Here is a 17,665-nt window from a genome sequence, read left to right as displayed (position 1 = left end):
GTAAGTGTCATTGCATTTTAATGCTTTTGTTAGCCTATCCAGTTGAACTCACTAGATGCGGCGCTGCTACGTTGTTCATTCAATATATTGCGGAAAGGAGGGCATCAGTGTGGAGAAGAACGCACATTTTTTAGATTTTCTAGAGGGGACATCTATCAGCGTTGCACTTGTGTCTCGCACAAGAGAGCGGCATGTTTAGAAAGCCATGTAAAATTAATGTAAGTTTAACTTTTAAAAAACATGTCTCAAGACTTTATGGCGGTTTTTCCCCATCCCACTGTATTTCATCATTTTAAATGAAGAAAGTAGCCTACTCTTTGAGATAATGTGTTTGTATTAAACTAGGCTATACATACATGCAAAGTGCTGTTTTCTTCTTCTTCTTCTTCTTCTTCTTCGTCTTCTTCTTCTTCTTCTTCTTCTTTTTCTAATTGTTTAAGCAAATTTATTAATTGTATATGGTTTATAAACATTATTTTATATATACCTTTTTTTCAAAGATAGTCTTGTTATTTTATTACGCTTTGAAGAAACATGCATAATATTTTGTGCCATCTTGTGCCCTCAGGAGAGAAGCCAAAAGCTTTTTTTTCACCCTAAATAAAATTATGCCTTTAAAATTCAAATATTATTCTAATTTTGATAATATTTAAGTAGAAAATTCTAATTTCGTTTTTCAGTCATTTTGACAGCCCTACTAACCAGTTATGCAAACAGAAATCTGGATCAGCTGCACTGATCTTTCATGTGCTCTTTTTTAGTTGTCTTCTTTCAAATGAGTGAATTTAATTGATGTTCTTTGAGTAACTGCAAGATGTGCTATTACTATGTTAGTATGCCAGTAAAAGCAAGCAACCAAGTAAATGTTTTTAGAATTTTAATGTTTTAAGTCTTGTTAGTGTGTTGCTATAAAACATGAAATACACACAGCTCATATCATTGCATCGTGGTGATGAGAGTCCTCATGTTAGAATGAAAGGCACATTATGATCAGATAGTAAAGTACTTATTTTTTATATATTTTTTATTTGAATTGAACTACTGGTTTACCATATATTATTCCAACATTTCAGGAGGTAAGTGATATTCATAGTAAGCCCTTGTGCAATAAGTGCATTTGATGAAGTGTATTTAATAAAAATCTTTTACTTTTTGGGGGTTAATGGTCCGTTCTCTTGTTTAGATGAACACAACACCTGTCCTGAATCATCACCACCTGTAAGTTAAGTCATTATTTTTATATCTGTCCTGAACTACATAAAAATATGTTAACAATAAAGATAGGAAAAGTCACATCAAATTGGTTTGGACTAATTTACATTCTTCTTTCCAAGTAGAAATATATCATAAATTCATATAATAACTTAATAACATGGACACACACATATACTGTATATGCAGCACACATCTGCAAATATACATGATTTATTTATTTATTTATTTATTTATTTACTTATTTGTTTTGTTTGTTTATTTTTGTCGCATCAAATGATATTTGTTTTTATTTTATCTCCCAACAGTTGGTGTGAACAAACAGAAGCTCCAGCATGTAAAGCAGAGGACAGGCTTTTAATGTTCTTTTTTTTTTTCTTTAAATAATTGATTAAAATAAAATATGACTCTCAATCTGGGGAAAACTCCTTATTATCAAATTTCACGCTGCTTCTATAGCAAAAATTCACTTTTTAATTGAATGATGATTTATAGAACAGCTGGTTGCTGTCAAAAGACAAAACGTAACGGGGTGTGATGCATTTTTATACAGGACACACTGTAAGAGACACAAATAGCAACTCTTCTGTAAAATGACTCTTGGATTTTCTTATTTTTTCTGCACATATTCTTTCATATGACGTTTGTATTGCAATAAACAATTCTGAAAAGACTTATACTTGTGATCCAGCATATGACTGAAGTTATTTCCTCTATTGTATTTTTTTCTTTCTTTCTTTAACATACCATTTAGCTGAATAATGGTTTTGTACATTCGAAAAATAACTGGAAAAAAATGGCACTGGAAGCTTTGCATATTCAAGGTAAAACTGGCCATGTCCACTACATTAAAAATAAGAATTAAAGCACACTTTTTTTTCTGGAAAACATACACATACAATGCACAGCATTGCTGATGTGTTTATAATTTTCAACTCCTTTTAACCCATTGATGCTTCTGGACATCCTGACAATTTATGGATCTAATTAACAAGTTTGCAAGACAGAAACACATCTACAAGATTAATAAATGTAAACAGGAGTGAGGCAGCACTGATCCTCTGCAAATCATTATTGTTGAGCTCTGCAACATTTCAGATTAAAGCTCAGTATCTGAACTATCTCAGAGCCTAAGAAAACTCCCAACACACTTCAGGACATCCTAAGGTACAAGCATATAGCTTTAAGTGTTTTTGTAGAGAGAAGAGCTCTGTGGTGTCCTCTCAGAGACGGATGGAGAGGAAACTAAATAAGCTGAACATCATGGATGAGGAGAGACAGCAGCACACAGAGCAGAGAGAACAGGTGAATAATACACACGTTACATGTGCACATATAGAGCAGTGTGTGTGATGATCGGTGTATGTGAGAGACCCGTGTTTAATGCATGTGTGGTTCTTCAGCTGACTCTGCGTGTGAAGGCTCTGAAGAGGAGATGCAGTCCAAAGTCACAGCACTAATGAACTCAAGTATGTGTGTGCGACTGAGAGAGAAGATAATGGTCGAGTATTTAAAATCATTTATCATTTATATATATATATATATGCTATTTAATAGAAAATAGTTATTGCTGGTTTACTATTTTGATGTGCTTGGTGCAGTATTCAGAATATGATCTACAGTATACAGTATGTGCATGTATGAAGTCTATTATTTTATAATGTAATGCTCACTGAAGACTGCAGAGGGCAGTGTGTGTCTCTTAAAATACTAGAGTGTCCAGACTGCACACATTTCTAATCTCTTGAAGTCTTTACCTTTCCAAACTTCACTCACAAATGCTCTTCCCTCAGATCAGCCGTACTCACTGCTCATGCTGTGAAAAATCACTGCCACACGCAGTTCATCACATCATATGCACATCCTGGAAATCATAGAATCTCTTTATAAATTAGTAAATCTCAACCTTTTGACTCAAATGAGTGTTTATATGTGTAAATTAATTAACCACAATACATTTTTGATTCCAGATCTTTCAAGAACCACTGCTCCAAATAATGGCAAAAAATAAATTAATTACAAAAATCTATTTAGTAATAATAATAATATTTATTATTATTATTATAACTATATGTTTAATATATTTTAATAAAACATTTATTATTCCTGTGATGGACTGACCATCTGTCCAGGGAGTTTCCTCTGCCTGAGATGCTGAAATAGGCCTCAGATCTCCATGACCCTACAGAGGGTAAGTGGTTTGGAGAAAGCATGGATGGATTTATAGTATGTTACACTGTCTTTTCTCTCAGGAGGAAGATCCAGCAGGCTCACCAGTCAGCTCTGGATTTTTCAGTGCTCAGCTCAGCTCTACTCTGATGATGATGATGATGATGATGATGATGATGATGATGATCATTCCAGCATAACCTCCATCAACCAGTTCCTGCTGAAGACTGAGAGAGGAATCTGTGGAATGGGGTGTGAATGAGAGCTGCCCGTTGATAAAAAGAAAAGAACTTATGCTTCATTTTTGGACACACAGTAACTTCAGTCTTGCTGTAAAATTGATAAAAGATAGTGAAACTCCAGTCTTTTGTTTCCCACTCTTGTGCTTTAGCTGCTTCTCCACATCACCATCATTACTCTATAAACCAGATGTGCAATCTCAGGTAAAATAATTTTTTGTCCATAAAACAGGAAAATGGCTTTTCACACTTTGAGACACCAAACATTTTCACTGTCACTGTGTCAAATAGATTTCAGACATGACTTTGTTATTCATCTAGACATCAGTTCCACCTTAGACGGCCTTTTGTGAAAGAGCTTTAATGATCACTTTAGTTTGGGTGTAAAAATAATAAATTATTTTTAAAGTGGATCAGTTCAGAGTTGAAGCCATTTAGTAAATTAATTGAGAATATAACTGACCTCCTTTGAAATTAGCAATTTAGACAATTTGAGACCATAATATTTTAATTTAACTTAAATAATTAGGGATCAATTGAAGAAATAAGAAACTTTCTTCTGTATAAAGTGAATTAATATGGATGGAGGAAACTATGCAAGTTTCCATTGACTGATTATGAGCTCTGATGATTTCATTAGATGAATGTTAAGAGAGGGAAATGAAAATTGCAGCTTTGTACATCTTTCCAAAAATGTCAGTTTTTTTCAGAGAGTATTCATAATTTAGTTTTTACAGTGTAACATAGCAAAAGTAGCACAAAGGGAAATGCCTTTAATAATCCAAAACCTGCATCCTACTTGTGTTCCTGTTTTACAGCTCTTAGAAAGGAATAATATTTCATTCTCTGCTTAAACTTCAGCTTTTAATAGGTGTTTACAGAGAAAGTTTATTTCTTTATATATGTTAAATATGTTATCTTAAAAATAACTAACTCATATAGATAATTGTTTTAATTATTTAAAATGTGTGAAAAATTGCACGTCTCTGACATTTTGCACAGAACACACTTCCTACTTTGGAAACTCTCTTCAAAAACAACTGCGTGAAGGTAAAAGGTCTTGTGGCCTGTGCTCATATAGACTTGTTTTGCAGTGAGCTATACTCTATCTATATCTATTTGATGGGGTGTTTTTAGTCTTCAAACTGCATTTCCATCCTCTACATCTAACGGCAGCTTTCTAATACATCTGCTATTATAAGATTTAAAAGGTGCAAATATGAAATCTGAAAACTCCCCACTGCACACAGAAGCTCACTGAAAGCCTCTATATTAGCACAGAATAAGACCATATTTCCTACTTCCGTATATAAATTTGGAGTACCTGAAAACAACTCTGTGAAAGTGAAGTCATGTGGCCTGTGCTCATATAGAGTCCAGCTGTCCTGCAGTGAGCATCTGTATATGATGAAGAGTTTTCAGCTTTCTTATTTCCAGCTCCTGTGTCTTCTAACAGCAGCGTTATTAGAATGTAAAGGTAAGTGTCTTTTAAATGAAATCGAATTCATTTAACCAACATACAAACAAGAGATATGCATATGTGCTGTGGCTGTGTAAATGTTGCACGCGTGATGATATGATCAGTGTGATTCATAAGTTATGTAATTGTTACTTTTTGGGATTTTCGGTTGACCCCAGTTCTTGTTAACAATTGTGCTAACAAATGTGTTCTGTTAGCTAGTGTGTAAAACTTACATTTTAAAGCAAGAAAGTGTGTCACTAAGGACAGTATTTGTTTTAATAATTTTTGTGTGTGCAGAGACTAACCCAGACAATATGTTTATCTAAAATTGATATAAAAGTCAGTTTATGGATTTAAAATGGTCATACACAGACTATCATGGGGATAATTTGATAGTTTTTTATTTTTAATTTTTTTATTGCAAACCCTTTGGTGGTTTCCTGTCTTTCTATATCCCAGTTCTCTTGGGATGTCTCATTTCTCTTTTTTATTCCCTTTTAGCTGAAACAGAGAGACCCTGCAAGCAGGTTTATCAGTTGAACATAAGGCATTTACACGGTGACAGCATGTCTATTTCTTGCCAAACAACACCCCACCCGCTGGAGTCTCTAACAGTCAAACTACGCAGTATCATCCCGCTTAAAGACATCCTGAATTATCCAGACACCTCTTCAGCATCAGAGCACCAGAGATGGTCTGTGAGGAATGATGCTGGAAATGTTACATTTGATCTGAAAGACATCAGATCATCCGATGGTGGCCTTTATGACTGTCAGGTCTACAAGGATCAGGACTGCCTTCATTCAACTCGATTTAACCTGAGTGTTATAAGTGAGAATGCAGATTTTTCAAACAAGCTAATAACCACCAATGGATACCATATACATGTTTAATATGACTACTTCTGTGTTTCTCTTGTTTCAGTGTGTGAAACTTTGAACTCTGTCCATGCAACGCTAAACTCGTCAGTGTTGCTGCCGTGCTCTGAACATCCTCTACAAAACAGAACTGAACAAGTCACTTGGAAAGTTGTTAGTGGTCATCAATTAACGGATGTAAACCAGTATCGAGCTCCATACAAGCCCTCCAGCAGCACAGAGAAACCACCGGACCCCCTGTATGAGAGAGCGAGACAACTAAAGAACGGATCTTTGCTTATAAGGAATGCAGTACACACTGATGAATTGTGGTATCGGTGCAGAGTGAATGGAAAAACCTGCTATGAGATTAAGCTGGTGATGAAAGGTGTGTTTTCAGTGCAATATTGTTAACCCTAATATCTCAAACCAGACTCTCTGATAGACAGTCGGGTTTCCATCCAAAATTGCGAATTTAACTTTGCGCAAAATTGGAATATCACACAAAACATTTGTGAACAAGCACAGTTTCCATCCAACGATTCACGAGAACAAAATCGTCACTTCGTGATAAACTGGCACTATACATCACTAAGAAAAGTAAGAGAAGCTACTGAATATAATAATTTTCCCATATTACTTGCACCTCAGAACGAGCAGACGAAACACAATGAATGCGGTTATTGCTTTCGGAGGTGGATGCTGCTGTTTGGGAGCGCAGTCGTTTAACAATTCTGGAAGGCAGTTATACAGAAATACTTTGATGACAGACTTTGCTCTGGCATTTCCGAATGACCATAACAACATTTTAGATGCTGTGGAGTGAGAATTAGTCAGGATTTACCGTCCCATAGTGTAAAGTCACATGACCTTTTTTTTTTAAAGCGCTTGGAGAAATTTATTCGCAAAATGCATTTCCATCTCTCATTATTCGCATGAACCCTTTTTCGTACAAGTCAAAAACCACCTCAAGCGAGCATAAAAACATTTTTGCGAATTAAGGCATTTTTATTCGAAATTCAGCGTTTCCATCACTCGATTCTGATGCGATACTTCAAAATTCGCATAAAAGCAGGGTGATTAAGTTAAGCTATGCTAATAAATGTGAATTGTTGTGATGGGTTAGTCAAAGTGTTTTTGGATTATTATGGTAATAAATATGATAAATATATAAGTTAAATATATGTAGGTAGGGGTTAGATTAAAATCATGTGGTGATTATAGCCTGTGGTTAAACTGTCTGCTTGGTAGTAGATGTGAATGTGCAAATGTTTATAAAAGCTTGTTAATGTTTTTATACCAGCTGGAAAATATGGGTTAACATTTCTATTATTATTATTTATATTTATGCTGTATATTATTATTTTTGTAAGTCCTGTGGTGGTTTCCTATTTTTCCATGTCCCAGATTCCCAGTCCTCTCAGGATGTCTCATTTCTCATTTCTCTTTTTTATTCCCTTTTAGCTGAAACAGAGAGACCCTGCAAGCAGGTTTATCAGTTGAACATAAGCCATTTACACGGTGACAGCATGTCTATTTCTTGCCAAACAACAACGCACCCACTGGAGTCTCTAACAGTCAAACTACGCAGTATCATCCCGCTTAAAGACATCCTGAATTATCCAGACACCTCTTCAGCATCAGAGCACCAGAGATGGTCTGTGAGGAATGATGCTGGAAATGTTATATTTGATCTGAAAGACATCAGATCATCCGATGGTGGTTTTTATGACTGTCAGGTCTACAAGGATCAGGACTGCCTTCATACAACTCGATTTAACCTGAGTATTATAAGTGAGAATGCAGATTTTTCAAACAAGCTAATAACCACCAATGGAGAGCCATATACATGTTTAATATGACTACTTCTGTGTTTCTCTTGTTTCAGTGTGTAAAACTTTGAACTCTGTCCATGCAACGCTAAACTCGTCAGTGTTGCTGCCGTGCTCTGAACATCCTCTACACAACAGAACTGAACAAGTCACTTGGAAAGTTGTTAGTGGTCATCAATCAACAGATATAAACCAGTATCGAGCTCCATACAAGCCCTCCAGCAGCACAGAGAAACCACCGGACCCCCTGTATGAGAGAGCGAGACAACTAAAGAACGGATCTTTGCTTGTAAGGAATGCAGGACACACTGATGAATTGTTGTATCGGTGCAGAGTGAATGAAAAAACCTGCTATGAGATTAAGCTGGTGATAAAAGGTGTGTTTTCAATCCAATATTTTTAACCCTAAAATCTCAAACCAGACTCTCTGACATATATTGATTAGACTGAAAGATTAAGTTAAGCTATGCTGATAAATGTGAATTGTTGTGATGGGTTAGTCAAAGTTTTTTTGGATTATTATGGTAATAAATATGATAAATATGTAAGTTAAATATATATAGGTAGGGGTTAGATTAAAATCATGTGGTGATTATAGCCTATGGTTAAACTGTCTGCTTGGTAATATAGTAGATGTGAATGTGCAAATGTTTATACAAGCTTGTTAATGTTTTTATACCAGCTGGAAAAATGGGTTAACATTTATATTACTGTCTAAATATGTGTGAAATTTATATGTTTCGTACTGTAAAAGTTGTTTACATTTTGATTACAGATGATAAAACATTTTATTCAACAATTCTGGAAACACTTTCCACAACATTGTTATCCACCACAGGTATACTGAATTCATTTGATTAAAAGAAAATCCCTAATCAGTCTGACTAATGTTCATTTAAGTATATCTTTTCTCTTTTGATCACAGATGCTCCAACCCCAGCTGCTGACAATACGGCTGGCCAAACTGAAGGCAACAACCATGAAGAGAGTGAAACAGTGACAGCTAATCTGACAGTAGTAGTGATGACCACAGTAGTGTCTCTGTGTGTCCTCATATCACTGACCATTTGTGTCATTCTTTATTTCAAAAAACGAAGACGCAAAACCAACAGCCAAAGTAAGTCCACAACTGTAGTCCTGAAAAGTTAAACACTGTTCAGCTGTTCTTTAACATCATAATGCTAACAGCTTATTGGGGAAAAGGAGAAAGCGAACATAGGCCTACACATTTTTATGTGTGTATATTTATTTCTCTACTAACCAGTAGGGCTGTCAAAAAAAATAATAATCGAATTTAGAATATTAAGACGATGTACGTGTCATTGCATGTTAATGCTTTTGTTAGCCTATCCAGTTGAACTCACTAGATGTGGCGCTGCTACGTTGTTTATTCAATATATTGCGGAAAACAAGGGCATCAGTGTGGAGAAGATGTTGTTTACGTCAACTGACACCAAGCCATTCACACAGAACGCAGATTTTTTAGATTTTCCAGATGGGAGATCTATCAGCGTTGCACTTGGGTCTCACACAAGAGAGCGGCATGTTTAGAAAGCCATGTAAAATTAATGTTAGTTCATCTTTGAAAAAACATGTCTCAAGACTTTATGGCAGTTTTTCCCCATCCCACTGTATCTCATCATTTAAATGAAGAAAGTAGCCTACTCTTTGTGATTAAACTAGGCTATACATACATGCAAAGTGCTGTTTTCTTCTTCTTCTTCTTCTTCTTTCTAATTGTTTAAGCAAATTTATTAATTGTATATGGTTTATAAACATTATTTTATATATACCTTTTTTTTTCAAAGATAGTCTTGTTATTTTATTACGCTTTGAAGAAACATGCATAATATTTTGTGCCATCTTGTGCCATCTTGTGCCCTCAGGAGAGAAGCCAAAAGCTTTTTTTTCACCCTAAATGAAATTATGTCTTTAAAATGCGAATATAATTCTAATTTTGATAATATTTAAGTAGAAAATTCTAATTTAGTTTTTCAGTCATTTTGACAGCCCTACTAACCAGTTATGCAAACAGAAATCTGGATCAGCTACACTGATCTTTCATGTGCTCTTTTTTAGTTGTCTTCTTTCAAATGAGTGAATTTAATTGATGTTCTTTGAGTAACTGCAAGATGTGCTATTACTATGTTAGTATGCCAGTAAAAGCAAGCAACCTAGTAAATGTTTTTAGAATTTTAAAGTTTTAAGTCTTGTTAGTGTGTTGCTATGAGACATGAAATACACACAGCTCATATCATTGCATCGTGGTGATGAGAGTCCTCATGTTAGAATGAAAGGCACATTATGATCAGATAGTAAAGTACTTATTTTTTATATATATTTTAGCTGAATTGAACTGCTGGTCTACCATATATTATTCCAACATTTCAGGAGGTAAGTGATATTCATAGTAAGTCCTTGTGCAATAAGTGCATTTGATAAAGTGTATTTGATAAAAGTTTTTTACTGTTTAGGGGTTAATGGTCTGTTCTATTCTTTAGATGAACATAACACCTGAATCATCACCACCTGTAAGTTAAGTCATTATTTTTATATCTGTCCTGAACTACATAAAAATATGTTAACAATAAAGATAGGAAAAGTCACATCAAATTGGTTTGGACTAATTTACATTCTTCTTTCCAAGAAGATATATATCATAAATTCATATAATATAACTTAATAACATGGACACACACATATACTGTATATGCAGCACACATCTGCAAATATACATGATTTAATTAATTAATTAATTAAATGAATTTATTTATTTATTTTTGTCGCATCAAATGATATTTGTTTTTATTTTATCTCCCAACAGTTGTTGTGAACAAACAGAAGCTCCAGCATGTAAAGCAGAGGACAGATATTTAATGTGCTTTTGTTGTTGTTGTTGTTTTTCTTTAAATAAGGGATGACTCTCAATCTGGGGAAAACTCCTTAATATCAAATTTCATGCTGCTTCTATAGCAAAAGTTCACTTTTTAATTGAATGATGATTTATAGAACAGTTGGTTACTGTCAAAAGACAAAACGTAACGGGGTGTGATGCATTTTTATACAGGACACACTGTAAGAGACACAAATGGCAACTCTTCTGTAGAATGACTCTTGGATTTTCTTATTTTTTTTCTGAACATATTCTTTGATATAATGTTTGTATTGCAATAAAAAATCTGAAAAGACTTATACTTGTGTTCCAGCATATGACTGAAGTTATTTCCTCTATTGTATTTTTTTCGTTCTTTTTTTTAACATACCATTTAGCAGAATAATGGTTTTGTACATTCGAAAAAAAACAGGAAAAAAATGGCACTGGAAGCTTTGCATATTCAAGGTAAAACTGGATGTGTCCACTATTACATTAAAAATAAGAATTAAAGCACACTTTTTTTCTGGAAAACATACACATACAATGCACAGCATTGCTTATGTGTTTATAATTTTCAACTCATTTTAACCCATTGATTCTTCTGGTCATACTGACAATTTATGGATCTAATTAACAAGTTTGCAAGACAGAAACACATCTACAAGATTAATAAATGTAAACAGGAGTGAGGCAGCCCTGATCCTCTGCAAATCATTATTGTTGAGCTCTGCAACATTTCAGATTAAAGCTCAGTATCTTAACTATCTCAGAGCATAAGAAAACTCCCAACACACTTCAGGACATCCTAAGGTTCAAGCATATAGCTTTAAGTGTTTTTGTAGAGAGAAGAGCTCTGTGGTGTCCTCTCAGCGACGGTTGGAGAGGAAACTAAAGGAGCTGAACATCATGGATGAGGAGAGACAGCAGCACACAGAGCAGAGAGAACAGGTGAAGAATACACGTTACATGTGCACATATAGAGCAGTGTGTGTGATGATCGGTGTATGTGAGAGACCCGTGGAGTGTTTCTGTGCATGTGTGGTTCTTCAGCTGACTCTGCGTGTGAAGGCTCTGAAGAGGCAGGTGGATGAAGGAGAGGCAGAAGCAGAGCGGCAGGAGGGATTGAGGAGGAAGGCCATCAGAGACATGGAGGAGATGCAGTCCAAAGTCACAGCACTAATGAACTCAAGTATGTGTGTGCGACTGAGAGAGAAGATAATGGTCGAGTATTTAAAATCATTTATCACTTAATTTTTTTTTTTTGCTATTTAATAGAAAGTAGTTATTGCTGGTTTACTATTTTGATGTGCTTGGTGCCGTATTCAGAATATGATCTACCACAGTATACAGTATGTGCATGTATGAAGTCTATTATTTTATAATGTAATGCTCACTTAAGCCTGCAGAGGCCAGTGTGTGTCTCTTAAAATACTAGAGTGTCCAGACTGCACACATTTCTAATCTCTTAAAGTCTTTACCTTTCCAAACCTCACTCACAAATGCTCTTCCCTCAGACCAGCCGTACTCACTGCTCATGCTGTGAAAAATCACTGCCACACCCAGTTCATCACATCATATGCACATCCTGGAAATCACAGAATGTCTTTATAAATTAGTAAATCTCAACCTTTTGACTCAAATGAGTGTTTATATGTGTAAATTAATTAACCACAATACATTTTTGATTCCAGATCTTTCAAGAAACACTGCTCCAAAATAATGGCAAAAAATAAATTAATTACAAAAATCTATTTAGTAATAATAATAATTATTATTATTATTATTATAACTATATGTTAAATATATTTTAATAAAACATTTATTATTCCTGTGATGGACTGACCATCTGTCCAGGGTGTTTCCTCTGCCTGAGATTCTTGAAATAGGAAATAGGATCTCCATGACCCTACAGAGGATAAGTGGTTTGGAGAAAGTATGGATGGATTTATAGTATGTTACACTGTCTTTTCTCTCAGGAGGAAGATCCAGCAGGCTCAGCTCAGCTCTACTCTGATGATGATGATGATGATGATGATGATCATTCCAGCATAACCTCCATCAAATAGTTCCTGCTGAAGACTGAGAGAGGAATCTGTGGAATGGGGTGGGAATGAGAGCTGCCCGTTGATAAAAGGAAAAGAACTTATGCTTAATTTTTGGACACACAGTAACTTCAATCTTGCTGTAAAATTGATAAAAGATAGTGAAACTCCAGTCTTTTGTTTCCCACTCTTGTGCTTTAACTGCTTCTCCACATCACCATCATTACTGTATAAACCAGATGTGCAATCTCAGGTAAAATAATTTTTTGTCCATAAAACAGGAAAATGGCTTTTCACACTTTGAGACACCAAACATTTTCACTGTCACCGAGTCAAATAGATTTCAGACATGATTTTGTTATTCATCTAGACATCAGTTCCACCTCAGACGGCCTTTTGTGAAAGAGCTTTAATGATCACTTTAGTTTGGGTGTAAAAATAATAAATTATTTTTAAAGTGGATCAGTTCAGAGTTGAAGCCATTTAGTAAATGAATTGAGAATATAACTGACCTCCTATGAAATTAGCAAATTAGACAATTTGAGACCATAATATTTTAATTTAACTTAAATAATTAGGGATCAATTGAAGAAATAAGAAACTTTCTTCTGTATAAAGTGAATGAATATGTATGGAGGAAACTATGCAAGTTTCCATTGACTGATTATGAGCTCTGATGATTTCATTAGATGAATGTTAAGAGAGGGAAATGAAAATTGCAGCTTTGTACATCTTTCCAAAAATGTCAGTTTTTTTCAGAGAATATTCATAATTTAGTTTTTACAGTGTAACATAGCAAAAGTAGCACAAAGGGAAATGCCTTTAATAATCCAAAACCTGCATCCTACTTGTGTTCCTGTTTTACAGCTCTTAGGGATGAGAAATCTAGGTTTAGAAAGGAATAATATTTCATTCTCTGCTTAAACTTCAGCTTTTAATAGGTGTTTACAGAGAAAGTTTATTTCTTTATATATGTTAAATATGTTATCTTAAAAATAACTAACTCATATAGATAATTGTTTTAATTATTTAAAATGTGTGAAAAATTGCACGTCTCTGACATTTTGCACAGAACACACTTCCTACTTTGGAAACTCTCTTCAAAAACAACTGCGTGAAGGTAAAAGGTCTTGTGGCCTGTGCTCATATAGAGTTGTTTTGCAGTGAGCTATACTCTATCTATATCTATTTGATGGGGTGTTTTTAGTCTTCAAACTGCATTTCCATCTAACGGCAGCTTTCTAATACATCTGCTATTATAAGATTTAAAAGGTCCATATATGAAATCTGAAAACTCCCTACTGCACACAGAAGCTCACTGAAAGCCTCTACATGAGCACAGAATTAGACCATATTTCCTACTTCCGTATTAAATTTGGAGTAACTGAAAACAACTCTGTGAAAGTGAAGTCATGTGGCCTGTGCTCATATAGACTCCAGCTGTCCTGCAGTGAGCATCTGTATATGATGAAGAGTTTTCAGCTTTCTTATTTCCAGCTCCTGTGTCTTCTAACAGCAGCGTTATTAGAATGTAAAGGTAAGTGTCTTTTAAATGAAGTCGAATTCATTTAACCAACATACAAACAAGAGATATGCATATGTGCTGTGGCTGTGTAAATGTTGCACGCGTGATGATATGATCAGTGTGATTCATAAGTTATGTAATTGTTACTTTTTGGGATTTTGGGTTGACCTCAATTGTGCTAATAAATGTGTTCTGTTAGCTAGTGTGTAAAACTTACATTTTAAAGCAAGAAAGTGTGTCACTAAGGACAGTCTTTTGTTTTAATAATTTTTGTGTGTGCAGATACTAACCCAGACAATATGTTTATCTAAAATTGATATAAAAGTCAGTTTATGGATTTAAAATGGTTATACACAGACTATCAAGGGGATAATTTGATAGTTTTTTATTTTTATTTTTTTATTGCAAACCCTTTTGTGGTTTCCTGTCTTTCTATATCCCAGTTCTCTTGGGATGTCTCATTTCTCTTTTTTATTACCTTTTAGCTGAAACAGAGAGACCCTGCAAGCAGGTTTATCAGTTGAACATAAGCCATTTACACGGTGACAGGATGTCTATTTCTTGCCAAACAACACCCCACCCACTGGATTCTCTAACGGTCAAACTACGCAGTATCAACCCGCTTAAAGACATCCTGAATTATCCAGACACCTCTTCAGCATTAGAGCACCAGAGATGGTCTGTGAGGAATGATTCTGGAAATGTTACATTTGATCTGAAAGACATCAGATCATCCGATGGTGGCCTTTATGACTGTCAGGTCTACAAGGATCAGGACTGCCTTCATTCAACTCGATTTAACCTGAGTGTTATAAGTGAGAATGCAGATTTTTCAAACAAGCTAATAATCACCAATGGAGAGCCATATACATGTTTAATATGACTACTTCTGTGTTTCTCTTGTTTCAGTGTGTAAAACTTTGAACTCTGTCCATGCAACGCTAAATTCGTCAGTGTTGCTGCCGTGCTCTGAACATCCTCTACACAACAGAACTGAACAAGTCACTTGGAAAGTTGTTAGTGGTCATCAATCAACGGATATATTCCAGTATCGAGGTCCATACAAGCCCTCCAGCAGCACAGAGAAACCCCTGTATGAGAGAGTGAGAGAACTAAATAACGGATCTTTGCTTATAAGGAATGCAGTACACACTGATGAATTGTGGTATCGGTGCAGAGTGAATGAAAAAACCTGCTATGAGATTAAGCTGGTGATGAAAGGTGTGTTTTCAATCCAATATTTTTTAACCCTAATTTAGCAATTACATGGGCAACTGCTATTGTCCTGAATTTCATTCGGCCACAAATCTGAATCAGAAATAGCTTTATTGCATGGTGACAGGCGCTTCCAGTGCCAAACAATGTACAGACATATATCAAATGTAAGATAATAAAATGAAATATAACACTAGTAAAGAAAACAGACAACAACAACAACAATAATTGTAACAGTTAATAACAGCTAATAATAACAGCTGCGGTAAAATTTATGTTACCAACAACATGACTGTGCTATTGCTTTTGATAGATCAATAAACAAGTTAATTTACATTTTAACAACTTACATTTTGGCCACAAAATTGCCAGGTGGTCTAATTTTGCTCCATCAACAAAAAAAGTTCCAAACAAAGCCAAAGCAGAATGAAGTGTTGCGTCTTTGAGTAAGGCAGTAGTGGTATTTGGTTCCAGAATGAATTAAAACGCTTATAATATATATAATTATTGTTAGTCTATTGTGTTTGTTACAACACCGTAGATCTAACTTTATTTTTTTATTTGCATTTTAGTTATAGCTCATAATACATCTCATTCCACAACATTGGTAACCACAGGTAAGATAAGTACCTATATATGTGCAAGTGTCTGATCAAAATAACATAATCAAATGGATAGATTTTTAATATGCTTTTCTTTAATTGATCGCAGATGTTGTTTCAGCCTCTGCTGACAGTCTTGCTGGCCTGGCCGAAAGCAACAGTGATGGGAGTGAAATAGTGACAACTAATCTGACAGTAGTAGTGATGACCACAGTAGTGTCTCTGTGTGTCCTCATATTACTGACCGTCTGTGCCATTCTTTATTTCAAAAAACAAAGACGCAAAACCAACAGCCAATGTAAGTCCACAACTGTAGCCCTGAAACATTTAACATTATTGGGTTGTCACTGTCAGAGGAGCAATGGCTTACTGGAAACAAGAGAGGAAGTGATGACTGCTATGTCGTCAAAACATAGTTTCTATGTGTATATTCTACTTCCTGTTATATATTTATTCTTAACTCTAACTGAACAGTTACTCAAATGGAAACCGGAATGAGCTAAACTGCAGGCTCTCTATCATTTGCTCGTTTTGCAGATGTTTTCCTTCAAATGAGTGAAGTTAAGAGTAGATATTTGTGCAATTGTAAGATGTGCTAATTCTAAATTTATTAAGGATTCATGTCAGAAAGCAACATGTTTACACAATGTAACTTTTATGCATGATGGTAAAGTCTCTTCTTATCTCTTATAGTACAGTTAAACAGTCAGTTCTCTGTATATTACTCCCGTGTTGCAGAAGGTAAGTGGCATTCATGTTAAATGTTTAGATGTAAAATAAACAAGTAAATAAAATAACGATAATGATGTAACTGATTTTTTTTATTTTTTTTTTGGACAGGGTTTGATGTCCCGTTGTATTCTTTAGTTGAACAAAACACAGGAACAATGATCACCTGTAAGTTACTGCAAAGTATTATTTGTATACACATTCTACACTGAAAATGTAACCTAATTGACTTGATGAAATTAAACATCAGTTGGTTTAAACAATATAGACAGAATTTGCAAATGTAAACATGATTCAAATAATACATTAACTGATCTCATTACTCTTTAATAATGCCAGGTGGTGTCAAAATGAATTTTTGAACTTTATCTCCCAACAGTTGGTGCTGAACAATCAGAAGCTCCGGCATATAAACCAGATGACATGTATGAAAAGTTAACATTTTGAAATGAATAATGGCCTTTTTAATGTTTTTAGACATCAGAGTCTTTTAGTAATCACTGATTATATGGCATTTGTCACAAATTATAATAAAGGGTAACATCTTTTATTCACAAATAGTTCTGTGTGACACTCACTGAGGCTCCTTGTAAAGCTGTTTCATTGTTTTTTAATCCTGTAATGTGAAATTATGTTGTCATGTTTTTTTCTTCAAACTCAACTTAAAGACAGTCAAAACAGCTGTAAGCCTTTTTATCATAGCAGACAGGCTTTGTTTTGTAACGCAAAGTCATATCAAGACAGACTGATGATCTGATAAATGATCTGATGCAAGAATTAAAAAGTTAGAGATATAAATAGACATTTAGATTAGAGATTCCAGTTTCATCATAGCAGTGGGTTTATCAAGGTTTCTTTGAAAATATGTGAGCAGTAAATTCATCAGGTAGATTAATCACATTTAAG

At 34.7% G+C, this 17,665-nt stretch overlaps 1 protein-coding gene across 3 annotated transcripts; it reads left to right on the top strand.

Moving 5' to 3' along the window:
• Positions 1 to 4,934: 4,934 nt before the first annotated feature.
• Positions 4,935 to 17,317, top strand: LOC109089169. Of its 3 annotated transcripts, none has more exons than XM_042772381.1 (10): positions 4,935 to 5,097; positions 5,584 to 5,913; positions 6,007 to 6,327; positions 7,404 to 7,733; positions 7,828 to 8,148; positions 8,547 to 8,609; positions 8,697 to 8,888; positions 10,118 to 10,165; positions 10,246 to 10,302; positions 10,596 to 10,945. In XM_042772381.1, the coding sequence occupies exons 1-9, from the start codon at positions 5,025 to 5,027 to the stop codon at positions 10,287 to 10,289; spliced, it is 1,722 nt and encodes a 573-aa protein (XP_042628315.1). In that variant the 5' UTR covers positions 4,935 to 5,024; the 3' UTR covers positions 10,290 to 10,302; positions 10,596 to 10,945. The 3 variants fall into 3 exon arrangements, with proteins under 3 accessions (XP_042628315.1, XP_042628316.1, XP_042628314.1); XM_042772382.1 differs by having other exon boundaries at positions 4,936 to 5,097; positions 10,273 to 10,302; positions 10,596 to 10,944; XM_042772380.1 differs by lacking the exons at positions 10,118 to 10,165; positions 10,246 to 10,302; positions 10,596 to 10,945 and adding exons at positions 16,724 to 16,771; positions 16,871 to 16,927; positions 17,139 to 17,317 and having other exon boundaries at positions 4,937 to 5,097.
• Positions 17,318 to 17,665: the final 348 nt, after the last annotated feature.

This window comes from Cyprinus carpio, chromosome A16 (genome assembly GCF_018340385.1).
Source record: "Cyprinus carpio isolate SPL01 chromosome A16, ASM1834038v1, whole genome shotgun sequence".
Taxonomy (NCBI): domain Eukaryota; kingdom Metazoa; phylum Chordata; class Actinopteri; order Cypriniformes; family Cyprinidae; genus Cyprinus; species Cyprinus carpio.
This window is presented reverse-complemented; position numbering and strand designations above follow the sequence as displayed.

What these genes read in the sequence shown, in the direction of transcription:
- LOC109089169 (XM_042772380.1), top strand. Translation starts at nt 5,025, where the DNA reads ATGATGAAGAGTTTTCAGCTTTCTTATTTCCAGCTCCTGTGTCTTCTA. An exon ending in ACGCAAAACCAACAGCCAAA is followed by an intron (nt 8,889 to 16,723) that starts GTAAGTCCACAA and finishes TATCTCTTATAG; the next exon opens with TACAGTTAAACAGTCAGTTC. An exon ending in CACAGGAACAATGATCACCT is followed by an intron (nt 16,928 to 17,138) that starts GTAAGTTACTGC and finishes ATCTCCCAACAG; the next exon opens with TTGGTGCTGAACAATCAGAA.